The sequence below is a fragment of the Quercus suber genome, unplaced genomic scaffold (assembly GCF_002906115.3).
Source record: "Quercus suber isolate HL8 unplaced genomic scaffold, Cork oak 2.0 scaffold_506, whole genome shotgun sequence".
Taxonomy (NCBI): domain Eukaryota; kingdom Viridiplantae; phylum Streptophyta; class Magnoliopsida; order Fagales; family Fagaceae; genus Quercus; species Quercus suber.
The window spans coordinates 346,675-367,129 of NW_027069955.1; the positions used below are offsets into that span (position 1 = coordinate 346,675).

General features: G+C 35.1%; 3 protein-coding genes, 1 long non-coding RNA gene and 1 pseudogene across 4 annotated transcripts; 2 read left to right on the forward strand and 3 right to left on the reverse strand.

Moving 5' to 3' along the window:
• The first annotated feature begins 224 nt into the window (after positions 1–224).
• LOC112022624 (cytochrome b561 and DOMON domain-containing protein At5g47530) lies at positions 225–4,785 on the forward strand. Its single transcript, XM_024055244.2, has 2 exons — positions 225–862; positions 4,530–4,785. Exons 1-2 carry the CDS (start codon positions 225–227, stop codon positions 4,783–4,785), a joined length of 894 nt encoding a protein of 297 aa, XP_023911012.2.
• Positions 4,786–6,403: 1,618 nt separating this feature from the next.
• On the reverse strand, positions 6,404–7,093 carry LOC112022620 (putative receptor like protein 25). The gene has a single exon (XM_024055240.1). It carries the CDS (start codon positions 7,091–7,093, stop codon positions 6,404–6,406), a length of 690 nt encoding a protein of 229 aa, XP_023911008.1.
• Positions 7,094–7,513: 420 nt separating this feature from the next.
• On the reverse strand, positions 7,514–12,243 carry LOC112022619 (receptor-like protein kinase 7; annotated as a pseudogene).
• Positions 12,244–15,442: 3,199 nt separating this feature from the next.
• On the forward strand, positions 15,443–18,473 carry LOC112022593 (small ribosomal subunit protein eS8). The gene is made up of 5 exons (XM_024055212.2): positions 15,443–15,568; positions 15,671–15,743; positions 16,905–17,238; positions 17,558–17,769; positions 18,130–18,473. The coding sequence occupies exons 1-5, from the start codon at positions 15,565–15,567 to the stop codon at positions 18,206–18,208; spliced, it is 702 nt and encodes a 233-aa protein (XP_023910980.1). The 5' UTR covers positions 15,443–15,564; the 3' UTR covers positions 18,209–18,473.
• Positions 17,622–19,836, reverse strand: LOC136063269 (uncharacterized). Its single transcript, XR_010624963.1, has 2 exons — positions 19,086–19,836; positions 17,622–17,804 (listed from the first exon to the last, which is right to left on the reverse strand). It is a non-coding gene; the product is annotated as an uncharacterized LOC136063269 (long non-coding RNA).
• Between the last annotated feature and the right edge of the window lie 619 nt (positions 19,837–20,455).

Consider the following 20,455-nt stretch of genomic DNA (forward strand, 5'->3'; position numbering starts at 1 on the left):
TTTCAATTTGGTTTTGTGTGTGATTTGGTTTGCCAGTCATGGTTAGGATTTTCTTCAACAAATTATTACTATTATTCCTCATGGTCTTCTTTTCGAATGCCATCTTTTTATGCAAGGCACAGTGTTCTTTTAACTCCGAGTTTCCTCGCAAGAACTTTACCGCATGCTCAAATTTGCCTGTGTTAAATTCAACCCTTTATTGGAATTACAATGTATCATCTGGCATGGTTGAGATTGCTTTTAGGCAACCGGGCATCGATATTTTCTCAACATGGATTTCATGGGGTATCAATCCCACTTCAATTGGTATGATTGACGCTCAAGCTTTTGTTGCATACACAAGAAATGATGGGAACCTAATAGCCTATACATCTCCTATAAGCAGTTATAGAACCTCTCTTAAAGAAGGGGCTCTAAGTTTTCCTGTCTATGATGTCTCAGCCATGTATGAAAATAATTCAATCACCATCTTTGCCACCTTACAGCTTCCTAGAGAAACCATCATGGTGGATATTGTGTGGCAAAAAGGTCAAATGTATGGGAATAATGTTCCTAAAATTCATAGTTTACTTAGACACGAGCTTCGCTCCTATGGTACTTTGAATTTTCTATCAGGAAATGTTAAACAAGGAAGAGGAGGAAAATTAGTAGTATTGAAGAGCTTTCATGGAATCATGTGTAGCATTAGTTGGGGTGTTATGCTGCCTGTAGGAGTTCTTATAGCAAGGTATTCGAAGGTGTTCAAAACAACAGACCCGATATGGTTTAAGCTTCATGTTACATGTCAATCTTCGGGGTACATTATTGGTCTTATTGGCTGGGCAACTGGACTCAACGTTAGTGCACAATTATCTGGATTGAGGTATAAAACTCATGGATGTATTGGCATTACTCTTTTTTGTCTCGCAACAATTCAGGTGATCGTTGGCCATTTTATTAGGCCGACGGAGCGCAAGTACAGGATTATATGGAATATATTCCATTTCTTCGTTGGTTATGGAACAATTACTTTGGGTATCGTTAATGTCATTATAGGGATTCATATTTTGGAGCCAGGACAGAGGTGGAAAGCAACCTATATTGGCATACTTGTATTATTAGGTTGTGTTACTGTGCTCCTGGAAACTCTTAGTACTTTTTATTTGTATTATCATGAAAAAAATGATAGCCTAGATACAAAGGATAGAGCTACCCCATTTAATCCTTCATGAAAACATGTATTTATAAATCAAGTGTAAATTTGTATTCTTTTGTAATTTGATACGTACGTAGTTGGAAATTAGAGATTTGAATTTTGAACATTTTTGTTATAAACACCCAGAAATGTAGATGAACTATAAACATCTTTGGCATTATCAATTTATCTTAAATATTGATTTGACATTCAAATGATCCATAAAATAATAATAATAATAATTCCATCATTGTATTATTATTACAACTCATGGGTATAAATTTTCATTAAAATCTCCTACGTATGTCAATTTGAAGGATGACCGAAATCAGCTTGAAAATAGACTGTGACAAAAAAAAAAAAAAAAAAAAAAAAAATAGAGAAAAAGATCAATTTAATTGAGCTTTTAGAGATGTTATAGAACCAAAAGAAATCCCAAAAACTCCGCAAAGAAAGAGGCTATTTTTTGGGGGTTAAGATTATCAAAATCTAAAATTCTATCTTTGAAGCTTTGGTCCCAATTAAGCTAGAAGTTCGTGATATGGGAGTGTGCCAACAAGAGTGACAAATCAATTTTGAATCGACTGTAGGTAAACACAATTGTCTGTCTCAGTTCATCCACAGCGAAAACCACACATTCGTGCGTTTATTTTGGTTAGCTATTATTTGTTTGTGTACAAATCGTTAAAACCTAACCTTTATTTTTATTTTTAGGTATAATTGTTTCCCCCTAAAAAAAAAAAAAAGAAGGTATAATTGTCAAACTTTTAGCAAATAAGTAAGAACAATGCTAATTACTAAAAATATTACGGACCTTACTGCGTTAGCGTGTAGTAACCTAAAAATAAGCAAAGAGTGGTGCTAGAAATATATCACTTTAGTAAATAAATAGACTTATAATTAATGTGTCATAAACCTAGTTTGTTTGTACATACGAAACATTTAAAAAAAACTCATGTTTGTTGCCTGTTTCTCAATGATAGGGTAATATACACGTGTTTTTTAAACTAGGAGTAAGTGTGCGTTTGGATAGAGATTAAAAATTAAAATTATTTTATTATTCAACTTATTTTTACTATTATTTATAAGCCTCATTGTATTTTTTGGTACTATTCATGGACTTCATTATACTATTTTAGCTAACTTTTACCTTTATCTACCGTACTTTTAGTGATAATTTTTCAATTTTAATAAAATAAACGATATCCAAACACACTCTATCATTTTGTTTTTATACGACAAACATGACAATAAAAAGGAGAAGATAGACATCAAAATAGTAAAAAATGTACTAAACTTATATTGTTCCACTGCACCCGTCAAAACACACCTGCACACGCAGCACACCTGGAGGCTACTATTCTAATAGTCAATTGGCATTTGCACAAAGCTTAATAAAAAAATGGGACCAGGCCAGCTAGCCCAATCGGTTCAACTAAGAATCGGGTACCAATTCAGTCTGGTAAAAATGTCAAAAATCAGAAAAAATTGGGAACTGGTGGCAAATCCGATTTTGTCCTTAGTCTAGTTTTAAAACATCTAGTCTTTTATTGTCAAATTTTATTGTTTCTAAATTCTATTATTATTATTATTATTATTATTAGTTTTTGCTAAATCTCTTCCATCTAATATTATATTTGCATCCATTCTCATGTACCTGCATATCATTTAGTATTATTTTATTGAATTTATTGTCGTTATTTATACAATATATTTCCATTTGTCCTGTAATGTGTTAGATTGTTAGGAAATTTCTATATGGTTATTGAAATAATTTTCTTCGTTTTTTTTTTTTTTTGAACATCAATAATTTTCTTTGTTAAGTAGATTATTTCTATATGATTGTAATTCGTTGGATTATATTAGTCATCTCCAAAAAAAAGCATATGACAAATATTTATGTATTTTTTTTTTTTTTGGTGAAGTTTCAAAATATAAAAGTATTATACACATACTATATATACTGTTATTTCTCCATTTACTTTTTTTTTTTTTTTTTTTTTTTTTGCGAAGTTTCAAAATATAAAAGTATTATACACGTACTATATATACTGTTATTTTTCCATTTACATATTTTTTTTGCAATTTTTTTTTTTTTTTGAAACTGCAAAATTTTTAAAACATACTTTTTAAAAAGATGCCGAATTATATTAGTCCATATACTTATCGTATTATACTTGTAGCGTATTTTACTAACTATGGTCATCAATTACCACAAAAAAAAATTAAATTAAATATTTATTAATTAGGTTTTTTAAATCCACCAATCACATTTATGATAACATCAGTTTTTATTTATTATGTGATGAAATTTGTAATAAGTTTAATATTTTCTTATCGATTTGCAATATCAAAAATTGTATATAGTCAAAGATTCAAATATTCTCATTAAATTTTTCACCTTTGATGGCTTCCACTAAATTCTCTATGGGTGATGTTAGAGAGACTATAAATTCGCTAAAATCCACAATCACCACACTACAACCCATAGACAAGAGAAGAGAGGTGAGAGTTTGGTGAGAGAGAGAACAAAAAAAATAATTCTTTTCACCTTGAGTAGTTCTAGGGCTACAGATTATTCCACAACTTTTTTACCATAATTTTGACGTGTCAGATTGTGAGTAATTAATCATCACTTATACATAAATCCATCATTTTTTTTCTTCACCAATCATACTCTGTCATGTCACAATTTTGACAAGAAGTTGTGAAAAAAATTTTGGTCATAGATTTTTTCTTTCACCTCACTGGATTTACGGGTGTTTTTGTGCATTTTTGTTAACAAAATTATCTATTTTTCGTTTTTATGGGTTTTACTTTACATCACTCTATAGGAATGCCTTAATATGATGGACACTAAAAAGAAATCCTATTGGTTTTGCTGAAAGTAGAGTGAGTTATTATGAGTGCACATTTTTTTTCCTTGATAACTGTTATTTCGTTCAACAATAAAACAATTAGCAGTCACCATTCAAGCATCATCAATGATATTAGGGAGACTACACTCATTGAAACAAAAGGACCAACTAGACTTGATGGAAAACTTTGCAGCCACATGAGCTGCAGAATTACAGCTCCTACTAGTTCAGCGAAACTGGCAATTCAGTAAGGACTTTCTATGGTGAAGGATGTTACTAATAAAAGTTGCAATAGACCAGTCAAGTTGATATTCGTTGGACTTTCTCCCTCAATGATGATCTGCTTCCAATTTTCAACAATATCAAGTTGGATCGCCCAAAGCACAGCTGCATCTTCTGCTTGTAAAAGAGCACACAGATCATGACTTTTCGTCCAAATTTAACCATTAGGACATTGTCCTTTGTGATCTCTTTTCTATATTCCGGATGGTACCCAGCGAGTCTGCGTGGCCACCATTGTCCTTTGTGATCATCTTTAAGGAGCATAACCTGGAATCTTCTCCAATTGTGGATCTTTTCAAGCCAAAGAAGCTGGTTGGGTCCAAAACTAGTCTAACAATATCTTCATTAGAGGAAATTGGAATGCAATCAGATTTAAGACTCCAGTATCTTGAAAACCAGATTGCTCTAGCAACAGTGCAGTTGAAAAAGAGGTGGCTGCTAGTTTCCATGCTATCCCCACAAAGAACATAGATTGTGTCTACTGAGCCAATTCTTAGGAAAATGTATTCTTTGGTTGGCAAAGTATCTTTGTTCTTTCTGTGGCTTTAAATATGCGTGCACAAATTTCTTTTCTTGTGGTCGATTTAATTTTGGAATTTGATTAAAAATTGAAAGGCAGAGATGGTATAGAAAGAAAATATATATATATATATATACCGAAATTGTAGGCATCTCAAATGATATGAGAGATTACATGGTAACTCAAATGAACTAAAAGTAAGCAAAATTATATTCAATGCCCATGTTCACCTTCGTTTTCTTAATTAGATGGGATAAAACAAAAAAGTTAGCTTATACTTCTATGAATTCATGACAACTATCATTTCCATTCATATGTAAATGCTATTTGCTGGCTTTGAGATTTTAGCTCAAAATTGCTATATCTCACGTCACTTCCTGCAAGGTTAATAGATTCTTCTATAATGGCCTAGAGCAATTGGAAAATGTCTTCAAGATATAATATTAGGCCTTCTTTCAGACAAGCTATTCCATTATTACCAAAAATGTTTCTAAGACGACATTAGTTCTAAGCACAATAAAAATTCTATAGGTTAAAAATCATGATTGAATAGTTAAGAAATCATATAATGAATTAAAGCCAGATGTTTTTTATTTTTTTATTTTTTCAATCTCAAACACCGAGCATAATGTGTGCATTAGAGCAGTAGAAGAAAACATGTAGGTGAGATACTTAAATTGCAGCTGCAAGTCTAGTGCACAAGAAATCTCAAACTTATATCCGTATAGATCTCTTAGTAGGAGATACGATCCTTCCTTTTTGTCATGTATTGAAAGAACAAACATTTTCTCAAAAAAGTTTGGAGAAAGTTTTGATTTAATAAATCATATGATTTAATACACATGAATAGTCTTATAAATCGTCACATAATGAAATTAGACAAGATTCATTCAACTCAGTTAGAGAAAAATTGTCCATTAATGTCAATTTATTGAATTGCATTTAGCTTTGGCCATGTTTAGCATGAAAAATCTTACTATGAAAAATCTCAAAATATCTAAAGATTATTTCTTTGTTGATCATCGTGCATCTCTCTTATTGCAAATTTATGTGGTACAACAATTAAAAAATCATCAAATCTTCCATATATAAGAAAAAATGTGGGCGAATCGCGCATTGTTGTAGAGGGTGAATGGATTATGGCTGTTGTTGTTGCTGTTTTTTTGTTTTTCTTTTTGAGATAGGAATTTATATGCGTGTAAGTTATCCAAAAGGTAATGTGGTTATTCAAGAAAGGAGAAAACAACACTATAATTCAATAATTCATACATATATTTTAAATCCACGACAGACACCATTCTAAGGCTATCCCTATAAGATAATGGCTCATGATCTTCTTCTGATTCTTAGCAGAGAACAAATGCCTTATCAATTTCTAAAATACCTTGCAGGCAACACAAAGAAAAATTACAGAATATATAATACAACATACTAATTTTGTTGTTACTTCTAAGACAAGTTTATTTAAAACCATGGCATATATTAAACTAAAGAGAACGTCAAACTCACCAAATTATAGCACCCCTTAAATGCAAAAATAAAGTCTTTTCCTGGGTCTTTGATTACTCCTCATCTTTTCGTCTTGTTCTCCTTAACAAACCTTAGAAGCCATTTGGGATTTCCTCTTTTAATGTTAAACACAACACATCCCGATCCCATAGCTAATCCAAACAACAATCCACATCCATAGCCCATTAACACGACCTCCCAACCAGATCCACTAGCAAATATAGAATCATTATGTTCTTGCAATATTGATGGCAGTGGTGGTGATAGCAGCTCATTAGTGCTACAGTTCACTGACAATGGAAATCCACATAATCCCAAGTTCCCATCGTATGAGTTGTTCTCAAATGTATCAAATTGCTTGCCTTGAGGTATGGGTCCAGTAAGCTGGTTTTGTGAAAGGTTTAACATGGCCAAAAATGTTAGACTTGTCAATTGGATAGGTATTTGTCCGGTGAGCCTATTTGAAGAAAGGTCCAAGGATTCAAGTCCTGATAAATTTGCCAATGATGATGAGATATAGCTGGTTAGGCTATTATGGGAAAGGTTAAGCAATCGAAGAAATGTAAGCTTTCCAAGTACTTCGGAAATCTCACCTTCAAATTTGTTACTTGATAAATCAATTGTTGTGAAGATGGTTAAGATTCTCTTTAGTTTAATCTGCAGCCCTTTCACAATCAACACCACCGATTCTTGATAAGAACCATCACTCAAATATCGTGGTTCATGTTTATCTTCATCCTTGATCTTCATGGCATTCAAATTTTCAAAATAATTTATTGGTAAAGGACTAATAAACTTATTGTGAGAGAGGTCAAGAATTAATAACTTAGAGAAAAATATCCCACTAGTGTTATGATTTCCTAAAGGACCATGGAATCCGTTGGACTTCAAGACAAGAACATGTACGTTGTGAAGAGCTTCCAACCAATAGGGGAAGAAATCATTTATCTTGTTATTTCCTATGTCAAGAATTTCTAGGCCATTGAAAAACTTCACACTAGTATTATAATTTCCTATAGGACCATGGAATTTGTTTGATTTCAAGACAAGAATTGCTAAATTGAGAAGAGCTCCCAACCAATACGGGAAGAAATCACTTATCTTGCTATTTCCGAGGTCAAGAACTTCCAGAGTTTAACAGTTGACCAAAGATCCTGGTAATGGCCCTTCTTAATCATTGTCACTGAAGGCAAGATATTGCAAAAAACTACTATTTGCCAATGTAATAGGGATGGTCCCGTGAAAGCTATTCATTTGCAAATCTAATTCCCGAAGATGGTTGCTGAAGTTTCCAAAACATTGTGGAATTGTACCGCTAAAACTATTATTAGAGATATCTAACCTTTCGAGGAAACTTACGTTGCAAATCATATTTGAGATCTCCCCAGTAAGTCTATTGTTTGAGACAATAAAATATATTATAGAAGTTGGAAGTTGCACTAGACTGCCCGAAAGCTGATTATCATTCAGTTGAATAAACTTCAGTGACGTGGCTTTTGAAATCTCTGCGGGTAATTCACCAGATAAGCGGTTGTGTCCCGCATGTAACGTAGCAAGAGACTCGGCGTTTTTTATATCAGATGTAATTGGGCCTTCGATACTATTCCACTTGGAATGGTTCCCGAAAGGGAATTATTGTTGACCCTGAAATCGAGTAGAGTGGAACAGTTGGCGTAACTGGCTGGAATTTCACCGGTGAGATGGTTGCTGAACATGGAAAGTGTGAGATTTGAGCTTAAAGAGGTGTTTAACAATGGCGAGGAAAACAATACCAAAAAGATGAGCGAGAGAGAGAGAAAAGAGGAAAGAGAATTTCTGAGAAAATGAGTAAATTGATTATACCAGGCTTAAAGAAGATACATAACACAGAGCTCTTATTTATAGAGCCCGAGAATACATACAAAGCTAAAAACTCTGGAAGCTTAATCATAACCGTTTTTGTAACAACCCAAAATAACAAACTCCACTAATCAAGGAAGGCAGTTATGATCAAGTCTGTAACTCCCTTCAACTTTGAGTTCTAGAATAACAAAGTGAGTCTTGAACTTGGAAGCTTGAACATGTGAAGAAGATGGTGTCAAAACGGTGATGTTTGTGTTAATGTAAAACGCACCTTTTCCACTAACATGTGTTCACTTCTTTTATTAAGTGCACCGTTTCATTAACATTCCTTCAGTCATACGACACCGTTTTGAGTCTGTTCAAGTTACCGTTGGAGAAGTAGCCGTTAGACTTCATCTTCTTCTCTGCTCTCAGAATTCAAAGCTTGCTTGTGCTTTGTCTTCTTCGTTTGCTCAGTATCTCTAACATCCCCCCTCAAAACCATGGGGTCAACAAACACCATGATTTTGAAACGGAGATAAACAAATTGGGAAGTAGAGAGACTCTTAGTGAAAATATCAGCTAATTGATCCCCAGTTGCAATATATTTCACTTGAAGGTCTCTACGCCAAACCCTCTCTCAAACAAAATGGTAATCAACCTCCAAATGTTTTGTGCGAGCATGGGAGACTGGATTAGACGCAATTGCTAAAGCAGAAACATTATCACACCAAAGATTGGGAGCAGTGGGAAGAAAAATGCCCAGATCCTTGAACACCTGTCGAAGCCAACACAGCTCAGCTGCTGTAGAGGCCAAGGCACGATATTCAGATTCTGTAGAAGATCTGGACACAGTATCTTGCTTCTTTGCACTCCAGGTAATAGGGTTGTACCCAAGATAGGCAATAAAGCCAGTAGTGGAGCGTCTATCAAAAGGGACACCTGCCCAATCTGAGTCAGAAAAGGCAGAAAGAGAGATAGGACCAGGTTAAAGAAGAATTCCAAAATTGAGAGCGCCATTGATGTATCTAAGAATATGTTTTGTAGCAGTAAGGTGGACATCTGTAGGGAATGACATAAACTGACATACTTGATGTACAGCAAAACTCAAATCAGGTCTTGTGAATGTCAAATAATGAAGTGAACCAACCAAGCTGTGATATTCATGGGGATTAGAGAGCAGGGATCCTTCACTGGGCACCAATCTGAGATGAGGAGCACAAGGAGATCTAGCAGGTTTGGAAGACTGCATCTGGAGTTTGAGGAGCAAGTCCTGAGCATATTTAGTTTGAGTAAGCAACAAGCCCTTGGATGATCTGGTGATTTGGAGTCCAAGAAAATAGTGAAGAGGACCCAAGTCTTTAAGTTCAAAAGCTTGACTAAGCTGAGCCACCAAGGTGTCCAAGAACTTGGGATTATTGCCAGTGATGACAATGTCATCGACATAGACTAAGAGATAAAGCACAAGTTTGCCAAGTTGAAGAATGAATAGGGAGGAATCAGCAAGAGAAGCTGGAAATCCCATGTGCAAAAACTTTGTTGAAAACCTCTCAAACTAGGCCCTGGGTGCCTGTTTAAGTCCATAAAGGGATTTCCAAAGTCTACAGACATAGTTGGGACAGGAGGGGCCAGTATACCTAGGAGGTTGCACCATATACACCTCTTCCCTTAAATGACCATGAAGAAATGCATTTATAACATCCAATTATCTTAAGGGCTAGTCAAATTGAACAGCAAGGGAAAGAATTATTCTAACCGTGGGAGGTTTGATGACAGGACTGAAAGTTTCTTCAAAGTCCACACCATACCCTTGGCAACCAATCTAGCCTTGTACCTATTGATACTGCCATCACTGTTGAGCTTGAGTTTGAAGACCCACTTGCAACCAACCACATTCTGAGAAGGAGAAGGAGGGACTAAAGACCAAGTTCCTTATCTTTGTAATGCAGCAAACTCCTCATCCATGGCAGCACACCACTAAGGGTATTGGACAACAACCTTATATGTGGGTGGTTCAGTCAAAGTATAATCTGGCTTACGGGCCTTAGAAGGCTTGGAGAGCTTTGCAAGTTTGTCCACTGACTAAGGGACATCAGTACATGCTTGAGCAATAAAAGCCTTTGGCTTAAAAGTGCCAACCTTAGACCTTGTAACCATTGAATGAGTATTGGTAATAGAAGGACCCTGAAATATAGAGGTCACTTGTGGAGCAATAGGGCAGATAGGAGGAATGGGTGTAAGTATGGAGAGGGATGTATTAGGTTGTGATATAGATGAAGTAGAGCCAAAAGTAGGGATAGTGGTGACTAAAGGTGCAGGTATTGATGTATGAAGGGGATTGGAAACTAATGTATGAACTTGTGTATTAACATGGGCATTGACTGGTGCAGTAACAAGAGTATGGACTGGTGCAGTAGGTAGGTCAGGCATTAATGCAGGTATAGGATCAGTAGGAATAGGAGTGATGTGGATAGATGCAAGAGTAGGGAAAATAGGTTGGGATGGGAAGGATGAGTGTGCAGCATTGGTATCTAACACAGGAAATAAAAGTGAAGATGTGGAAGAGTGTGCAGATGTGAGTCAGTGGGTTTAGAAGGTAAAGACAAAGAGGGAAGAAAATCATGACCATTTTTGTAACAACCCAAAATAACAAACTCCACTAATCAAGGAAGGCAGTTATGATCAAGTCTGTAACTCCCTTCAGCTTTGAGTTCTGGAATAATAGAGTGAGTCTTGAACCTGTAAAGAAGATGGTGTCAAAACGGTGACGTTTGTGTTAATGTAAAACACACCGTTTCCACTAACATGTGTTCACTCCTTTTATTAAGTGCACCGTTTCATTAACATTCCTTCAGTCATACGACACCGTTTTGAGTCTGTTCAAGTTACCGTTGGAGAAGTAGCCGTTAGACTTCATCTTCTTCTCTGCTCTCAGAATTCAAAGCTTGCTTGTGCTTTGTCTTCTTCGTTCGCTCAGTATCTCTAACAGAAAGCACACTCAATGTACCTTGCTTGCACATATATGGTGGAATTTGGCCGATGAAGAAATTCATGGACAACTTGACAAAATATAATTTTGCTAAGGAGCCAAGGTTCTGAGGCAAGGGACCCGTGAAGTTGTTACAACATAAAGAAAGGTTCACAAGCTTCTTGAACTCACCAAACTCGGCGGGCACTTGGCCAAATAACTCATTTTCACATAGTCGTAGAGAAACCAAGTTATTCAAGAACCTCAACTCAGACAGATCGCCTTCAAGATTGTTCATTGAAGAATGAAAAACCTCAAGCTTCGTGAGATTTCTTAAACCAACAGGAAGTTTTCCTATGAATGAGTTGAGGGAGAGGCTAAGGTTCCTGAGGTTAACTAGGTTCCGAATCTCAACCGGAATTTTCCCTGTCATGTTATTGCCCCAAGGCTCCAAGTAGATTAGCTCTTTAAGGTTTCCAATCTCTGCTGGAATCGTTCTGTGGATGCTACAGTTGGATAGGTAAAGCCAAGTCAGGTTGGTAAGTTGTAACACCCCTTTTGGAAATGGAAAAGGATTAAAAGGATTATCGCCGAGGTATAGCTGAACAAGACCGGTCATGTTTTGAAGTGATTTCCATGGGAAAGTCTGGGACAATCCGCTTCCGTCCAAATATAGATACTGCAATTAGCTTAGAGAAGATATCTCTGCAGGAACCGACCACCTTGTGAACAAATTATTGCCCAAATTCAAGTACTGCAGTTTGACACAGTTTTTCAAGTCGTCCATAATTGGACCGTTCAAGTGGTTGAACCCCAGCAAGAGCTTTTCCAATGATTGGAGCTAGCATATGAAATCAAGAGGAAGAACTCCTCTTAAATTTTGGTGTGAAAGTTGGATTTCTGTAACGGAACCCTATGAATTGCAGGTGACTCCAGTGAAATTGCATATGGAATTGCAGGATTCCCAAGAATTGAAGGCACTGGTGTTTGATGTTTGAAGAAGGGTGGATTTTAGTTTCATGAGAATTTGAAGGTCATCATATTGGATCCCAGAGAGAAGGGAGAAGAAGCAAAAAAAGAGATAGAAAGAGTAGAGAGGTGGACGCGACATAGATGCTACTACTTTTTCTCAAGCACCTTTGGTTTTCTTCTACTCATAGTAGCCACGAAAGGTGTATTTATATACCATTGACTTTCAACAGAAACTTGAGGAATGAAATAATGACTGACGAGAACGGAAAAATTCAAATTAGAAACATTTGTGAGTTGTGACTTCGTGTTTCAAAAAAACTGACAACAGTAGCATCGCACCAAGGTAATGTTGAACTACTCAATTATCTTAAGAAAAAACAAAACAAAGTTTCAACCATGGACGAATGGGATAAGGTGACAATGGTTCTTTTTCCCATAAGGTGTGGATTTTTTGGGTCCCAAAAATGGTGAAAAATGGCCAAACTTGACTATGTAAATTGGTTTTGGACATGTTGGTTGATTTCTTTTCTCTGGAAAATGGAACCCAAGGGAGGGAGGGGGTTTGAAGATAATCATAGTCTTAGCATTAGTGAAAATTGGTTATGTTATGATTTGGAAGACTTGACTCACTAAAGAATTAGGGTTCCCAAAACGGAGATGGGGCATGAATTGCACATGTCAAGGGAAGCATGACGCTCTACTCCATAAATCCATGCAGACTTTTTAAACACACTCAAAAAAATGCTACAATTATTATCAATTTTATTAGGAAAGTCTTATAAATTATTGATATGATAAAGAATTTAATTAGTGTCACGTCAACTAAATTTAGTTATGTTTCTATATTGAATATACTATAAAAGATGTTATCTTCTACTAATACCAATTGAATAAAATAACATGTCTAATCTATCCACATGGTTGATATTTTCTTAATTTTTTAGAATCACATAGTTTAACATAATTAGGGAATCTAAGGTAAATTGCATGAAATTTTATCTAAAATTATTAATCATCATTTTTATTTGTGTTCTTAGTAGTTATCAGATCCTATACAAGATCAATGAGATGGTCCTATGATTCTACTTTCTGCACACACAAAAAAAAGAAAAAGAAAAAAAAGAAGAAGAAACAAAATACAAAACAAAACAAACAAACAAACAGTAATGATAATATATATTAGCCAATCATTACTTTTTTTTTAAGTGTCTTGTCATTGAATAAGAGATTTGGAGTTCGATCCTTGCTTATACCAAAAATCAATTGATATCCTCATCAGATGATAAAAAGTAATCATCAGGAGCAGACTCTATAGTTTCTCTAAAAAATGTTATACAATCATTAAAAAAAGAAATGACATAAAATACTTAAAAGTCCATAAATATATATATATATATTTTTTTTTTGAGGAAGAAAAGTCCATAAATACTTATTACCAAATTTCCAAATATAAATAATCTGTTCCACTTTTTGTATTCTACTTTATGCTCAACCAATTACAACTTGTAAAATGATTGATTTTTTTTTTTCCATATTTATCTTTGGTTGTTTTAGAAAAAAAGTCAAATGAATACATAATAAGTTATGATGAAGTATAAAGTGAAACACAAAATGTATGATATATGATTTGTATTCCCAAATTACAAACACATAGATAAATGACAAATATTCAAACTTCAAAGCTACAAGTTCCTACACTATAAAGTTACATAATTTTTCAAAAAAAGAACACAGCAGCACAAATATCTACTAAAAAGATGATGAATTTAATTATTTAATCATAATTGTAAAAAAAATTTTATCTATCGGCAAATTTCTCCGCCATTCTTGGAATGAGTTCCCTTGGATGTAAGGAGGAGCAATATGCCAACACCATGCCTGTTTTCCTCAAGCCACATCTGGGAGCTCCCCATTCCAAGAGAAGAAGCTACCCATATTCGAGCAGCCTTGCTCCATGATTTATGAACAACCAGAAAATAAATATTAGAAAAAGCCCTAAGGTAATCTCTAATATCATTAACAAATAGACCACATGCCATGGAAATTTGTGCCTGTTTGGAAACAATTTATTTAGCTTTTTGCTAAAAGTGTGTTTAAGTAAACTTATACTTTAAAAAAGTGAGGTTTTAAAAAACTGTATATAAAAACTAAAAACTAAACTTATAAGCTCAAGCCAAATGGACATTGTTTGTGTGGTCTATCATTATAGCTTCTTAAGCAACATGCTTCTTTAAGAGCATGTTTGGTTGAAGGTGGAATATGGAAGATGAAAAATAAAAGAGAGAAAATAAGTTTGGGTATTGTTTGGTAAGAAGAGAAATGATGTTAATTTTTTGGTAAGGCCAAGGCATTTTCTCCCCTAGCCCACTAAAAATTCATTCCTCCAAATTGGAGAGAAAACAAGGGTGAAAATTCTTGTTTTAGTGCAATGACAAAATTGCCCCCAAATTTTAATGCTTCTCAGGAATCTCACCTACTTACACCCACTTCCCCACACGATGATCTACACACCTTTATGTCTTCCTTGTTTTGTTTGTCTGCATAGCTCATCAGTAATTCATCTCATCCTTTTTTTTTTTTTTTTTTTGTCCTTTTTGTTACTCTCTTTATTTTCAGATTTTTTTGTTTTTCATTTTTTTTTTTCCACCCAGCAACATGTCCAGATATATATATATATATATTATTTAATAAGCACAAATAAACTATTTCTTACATGTTATGTAATAAAGATATTAAAGTAAATTTATAAAAATTACATTTTCTGTCCTCTCACTTTTCTCTTCAACCAAACAAAAGAGTTTTCCATCCCTCTCACTTTTCTATCATTCCAATCAAATACACACACATGATAAAAAATTTATCCTCCCACAAATTTTCTATTCTCTTACTTTCTTAATGGATTTATTTGAAGATGTTCTACCGACACTGCCACATCCCAACCCTGAAATTTTTATGACAAACACCATACCTGTTTTACAAAAAAAATCATTTTCATGTCAAAAATGGGCTTATTTACATGGAACTTGTAACTGAATTAAATAAATAAAAATGCCTAACCAAACATGGGCATCATAAAAAAAATTTATAAGCCTTAAAAATGCTTCAGCCCGTTCTATTCCTATGGGCCTAATTTCCAAAACCCAAGCCCCAAAACAATCATCTTATTCCACAATAAGTCAACAATTGCCTGTAAATCATAACCGTAAAAAGTGTCGAACCACAATGGAATCCAACGGCCTATATTTTACTAACTCAAAAAAAAAATCATCTTGACTCATTTACCCTCAAACGCCTCTTACACATCGAGGACACAATAGTAATTACACCAAATTAGGGTTTAGAGTGTTAAACCTAGCTCGCCTCCCTTTACATTTCTCTTTCTTTCTCACACCCTATCTTTCTCGGCAGAGATATTGTGACTTCTAGGACAGAGAAACCCTAGAATCCCCACTCAGCCAAAATGGGTATCTCTCAATTTACTCTAATTTTTCGAAGTCTCTCTTCAATTCTGGATATAGGGTTTCAATTTTTTTATGCTAATTTATGGATTTTGTGTGGATATGTAGGTATCTCTCGTGATTCCATGCACAAGAGACGTGCCACTGGAGGAAAGAAGAAGGCTTGGAGGAAGAAGCGAAAGTAAATCTGAAAACCCAATTTAGTTTACTGAATTTTATTTTATTTTTTATTTTTTTTTTCTGGTTCAATTATGGTGCTGTTTGGTTTCTGAGAAAGTGGAGAGGAATAAATGAATGGGGCTTGTAAAGTTCTTTGCTTTATGTTCTATTTATCTGAAAATGAAAATGATTTAATTGTTTTTTAGCTGGGTAAGATGGGGTTATAGATTTCTCTTATATACTTGTGATTTTAAACTTAAAAAGGCCTTTTTTTACGAAGGTCATTAGTTTATACGTTTGCTTTTTATATGATTTATGGGCTCAGTTTGATTCAGATAGAAAGTAACCCTGTGCCCCCATAAATGTCGAAGTCTATTATCATTTTTTGTTGGTTTTTGATTTGGTTTGTAGATTTGTTTTATATATTTTATGGAAAATGAGTACCATCTCCTATTATGCCAGATTTACTTGAAACTGTAATTTGTTACTCTGTATTGTTTATGTTTGTTTTTTGTTCTAAGGTACTTTAAATCTCTCCAACTTCCAGATCATGCGTGATTTCGCTTTATCTCTGTTTGTCACTTTGTCTTGTATTAGATGGAATATAAGTATTTTACCATGATACCACAGCCTTAATCTATACAGCGTTGCTCTCTTGATCTTATGAATGTTTTCAGTGTATAACTTAAATGAATGATTTTGATTGCATTTATGGTAGAATGTAAAAACCTCACGTTTCTGAGTTGTAAGTAGTCCACATATGTTTAGGATCTTCTTGTGTTTACATTTTTGAAGTGAAATAGCTCCATAATTGAAGTATTATGAGGTTAATGTAAATTAGTAAATGTAATCTTTAATAAAGTCATTTCCTGTATGTATTTAATGGGTTTGCCTTGTTCTTTTAAGGTACGAGCTTGGAAGGCAACCTGCAAACACAAAGCTGTCAAGCAACAAGACAGTTAGAAGAATTAGGGTTCGAGGAGGAAATGTGAAGTGGCGTGCTCTGAGACTTGATACTGGTAACTTCTCGTGGGGGAGTGAGGCTGTGACCCGGAAGACACGTCTTCTTGATGTGGTCTACAATGCATCCAACAATGAGTTGGTTCGTACTCAGACTTTGGTGAAGAGTGCTATTGTTCAGGTTGATGCTGCTTATTTAATGGGTTTGCCTTGTTCTTTTAAGGTACGAGCTTGGAAGGCAACCTGCAAACACAAAGCTGTCAAGCAACAAGACAGTTAGAAGAATTAGGGTTCGAGGAGGAAATGTGAAGTGGCGTGCTCTGAGACTTGATACTGGTAACTTCTCGTGGGGGAGTGAGGCTGTGACCCGGAAGACACGTCTTCTTGATGTGGTCTACAATGCATCCAACAATGAGTTGGTTCGTACTCAGACTTTGGTGAAGAGTGCTATTGTTCAGGTTGATGCTGCACCATTCAGGCAGTGGTATCTCCAGCATTATGGAGTTGAAATTGGTCGCAAGAAGAAAACTACAGCTTCCACCAAGAAAGAAGGGGAGGTAAGGCAATATGTCTTAATTATACGTTGTTCTACTGTATTCCAGTACAAATATTCACAGTTTATTTTTTACTTTTTTCTTATCATTTGTTGGATTCTTTTTATCGATGGTGGGGGTTGCACCATTTTCTGTGGTTGGTGTTAGATATTGTGGGATGGTCGAAGTTATGGAGAGAGCAATTTTGTGTAATGTTGTACTTCATTGATACTGTATATTGTTTTTGTCTTTTTCTTTGGTGAATGAAAATTTGAAATTGTTAAGAGTGACATTGGACATCTGTGTCTTTCTCTTTACACTGTTACACTTCATTGTTTAATAGGAGGGTGAAGCTGCTGCTGCTGCTGCCACCACCACCACCACCACCACCACCACCACCACTGAGGAGGTGAAGAAGAGCAACCATGTCCAGAGAAAGCTAGAGAAGCGCCAACAGAATCGCAAGCTTGACTCACATATTGAAGAGCAATTTGGTGGTGGACGTTTGTTAGCTTGTATCTCATCACGACCTGGTCAGTGTGGCCGTGCTGATGGGTATGTGACTTTTCTACACTTCTCTTCTTTTCTGTCTGCAAAATGTCAAATTGTATTACAAATTTTTAGTAGTTTCTACACATGCCCTTGGCATAGAGAAGGAGCTGGATCTATAATTCACAATGGTTCATGGACCACACCTATCCTTACAATATTTTATCCCTCAGATATATGTAGTTTCCTATACAGTTATGCTTGGTAGGTTATGTCAATAAGAAGCTAGTTGTTACTTTGAAAGCTGGATGAATATATCTTGTAATTTCTGATGAGAACTTTTCATTTGCTATATAAAGATGGTCGTGTTTAATTTTTGTTAAAATTGCAAGAACTTAACAGTGATCTTAAATGGATTTGCAACAGATATATCCTGGAAGGCAAAGAGCTTGAGTTCTACATGAAGAAGATCCAGAGGAAGAAGGGCAAGGCTGGTGCAGCCTAAATTTTGTTACTTGAACTACATGCTTCATAGCTGAATGTCTTTTTTGTTCACTTTATTTTATTTCTCCCCTAGACATTGAACTTAAGTTGAGATGCTCCATTTTGCCAGAAAGCCTTTTGCTTGTGTTAAGTATGACTTAATTGGGATATTATTAGTTTTCGTTCTGTGATATGAACGTGTTATAACTATTACTGTTGTGATTAATACTTCAACCACCTTTAAATGGATGTCCCAGATTGTGTTTTCTGGGAGCTTTTCATCGGAAGTTGGATTGGAATGGGCAGAAGATGGATGTTATTTTGTGACTGAAATATTGATTTAGCATCATGACTCTAGGTGTAGTTGGGCTTTTTACCTGTTGCTGGTATTCTTGACTACCAAGGTAGCATGCCTCTAGGTCAAATAGGTCATGTTGTGAGATAACGGTTCGAAATCTGTTGGGATCAGAATTCCTTGTAGCCAAAAATTAGTGTGGGAATGTTCCTTGTTGCACTAATTATATTACTCAGGTATTGGCTAGACAACTTATAATAGGGATGCTACAATTCACCAACTCCTATAAAAGAGACTGCCTAGCACCATCATTTCATAATTATAGTCGCTTATCCGTGTCGTATGGGGTTAGTTTTTAGAAAAGGTATAATTTTAGCAAAGCAAATCAAAATCTCAGATGTGAGGAAATGAATGTCGCTCTAATTGCAAGTTAAATTCTTTGATGGACAATGAATGTCACTCTAATGCTAAAATTGGTCAAAAATTAGTCTAACAACGCCTTTGTAAGAATTTATTATGGGGTTTCGATTAGATGAATTTCTATTGGCAGATGGTATTGGACACATGCTTTGTGGAAGAGAGAGCAAGGAAGTTAATTTCGTACCGTACTGGCTGGTATGGTCGGTATGTACTGTACCGATCAGTGCACCGGTACAAATACTTTCTTGTTTCGTACCGGAAAAAATACCGGCTGTACCGGTCTCGTACCGGCGAAATCCGGCTATTTCGGCCGGTTAGTAGATACCGGACCGGTACCTTTTTTTCTTACGCCACACTAAACTTCTGTCTCTCTTTGCCTCCTTTTTATCACACCGGTGACGATGAAATACCGATTGGTGGTGAGGAGAGGCGTCTGTGATTCATGCACTGGAAATCGGTTTGAAACGAAGAAAAAAATAGACTGGATTGATGCGCTGAAAGAGTAAGACTTGATGTGAATCGTCTGATACTGAGAGAGAGAGAGAGAGAGAGAGAGAGATCTGTAACTAATGGGGGGAAGAAAGGAAGTAAGAAGTGAAGGGTGATGACAAAATTAATATGAAAGAGAAAGAGGATATGGGTGGTTGTAATGAGATAGCGTGTGAAGCTGATGTCTTGGAACTTGAAAATAGGATAGGTTTTGAAAATAGGAATGATGTTAGCAGGCAACTAGCTTTAGGCGTGCCTGCCAATCTACGGAAGATATGCATTAGATAATAGATAATAGATGTAGCATTAGCCAATGGATAATAGATGTAGTTCTTTTAGAAAGATATGGAGCATTAGCCAATGGATAATAGATGTAATTCTTTTTGGTAATAACAAAGTTGATATTTAATAATAAAAAAGAAAAAGAAAAAAGAAAGAAGGCTTCAGGCTGCAACAGTAAAAAAAAAAATAAATGAAAGAATAAAATAAACGTGGGACAAGGGAAGAGAAAAACTAGAATAAGAGAAGTGTTGGACTTTTTTCTCTATTTTTTACACGTACTTAATATCTGGAATAACAATGTGACTCTAAATGTTAGTTTGGTAGACATGATTTTTGTTGTACTGACAATATTATTAATTGCTTTTTTCTTTTTTATTATCTTTATTTTTTTTTTATTTTGTATGTGTGTGTATATATATATATATATAATATAAAATAGCGGTAAACCCGAAACGGTACACCGGTATTGACCGGTATCCGAAATATATCGTACCGGAAGTCAAACCGGTACAACCTTCGATACGATATTGACTCCCTTGAGAGAGAGCCCATGACTCACGAATTTTTTCTCCCATAAAACAATTAATCGACAATTTTGGAAGCTTAATTTAGAACAAGATCCTCTAGATTTTAAATTCTGTCCATTTTGTCATGGTTCTAGATATATATATGTATATATATATATTGGTGTGGTAGTCTGTACACCTCTAGGTTCGTAAAATAAAATATGAACCATAAAATGGATAAGTCTTGAAATGGAGATAATCTTGTTTAATTGGCTTC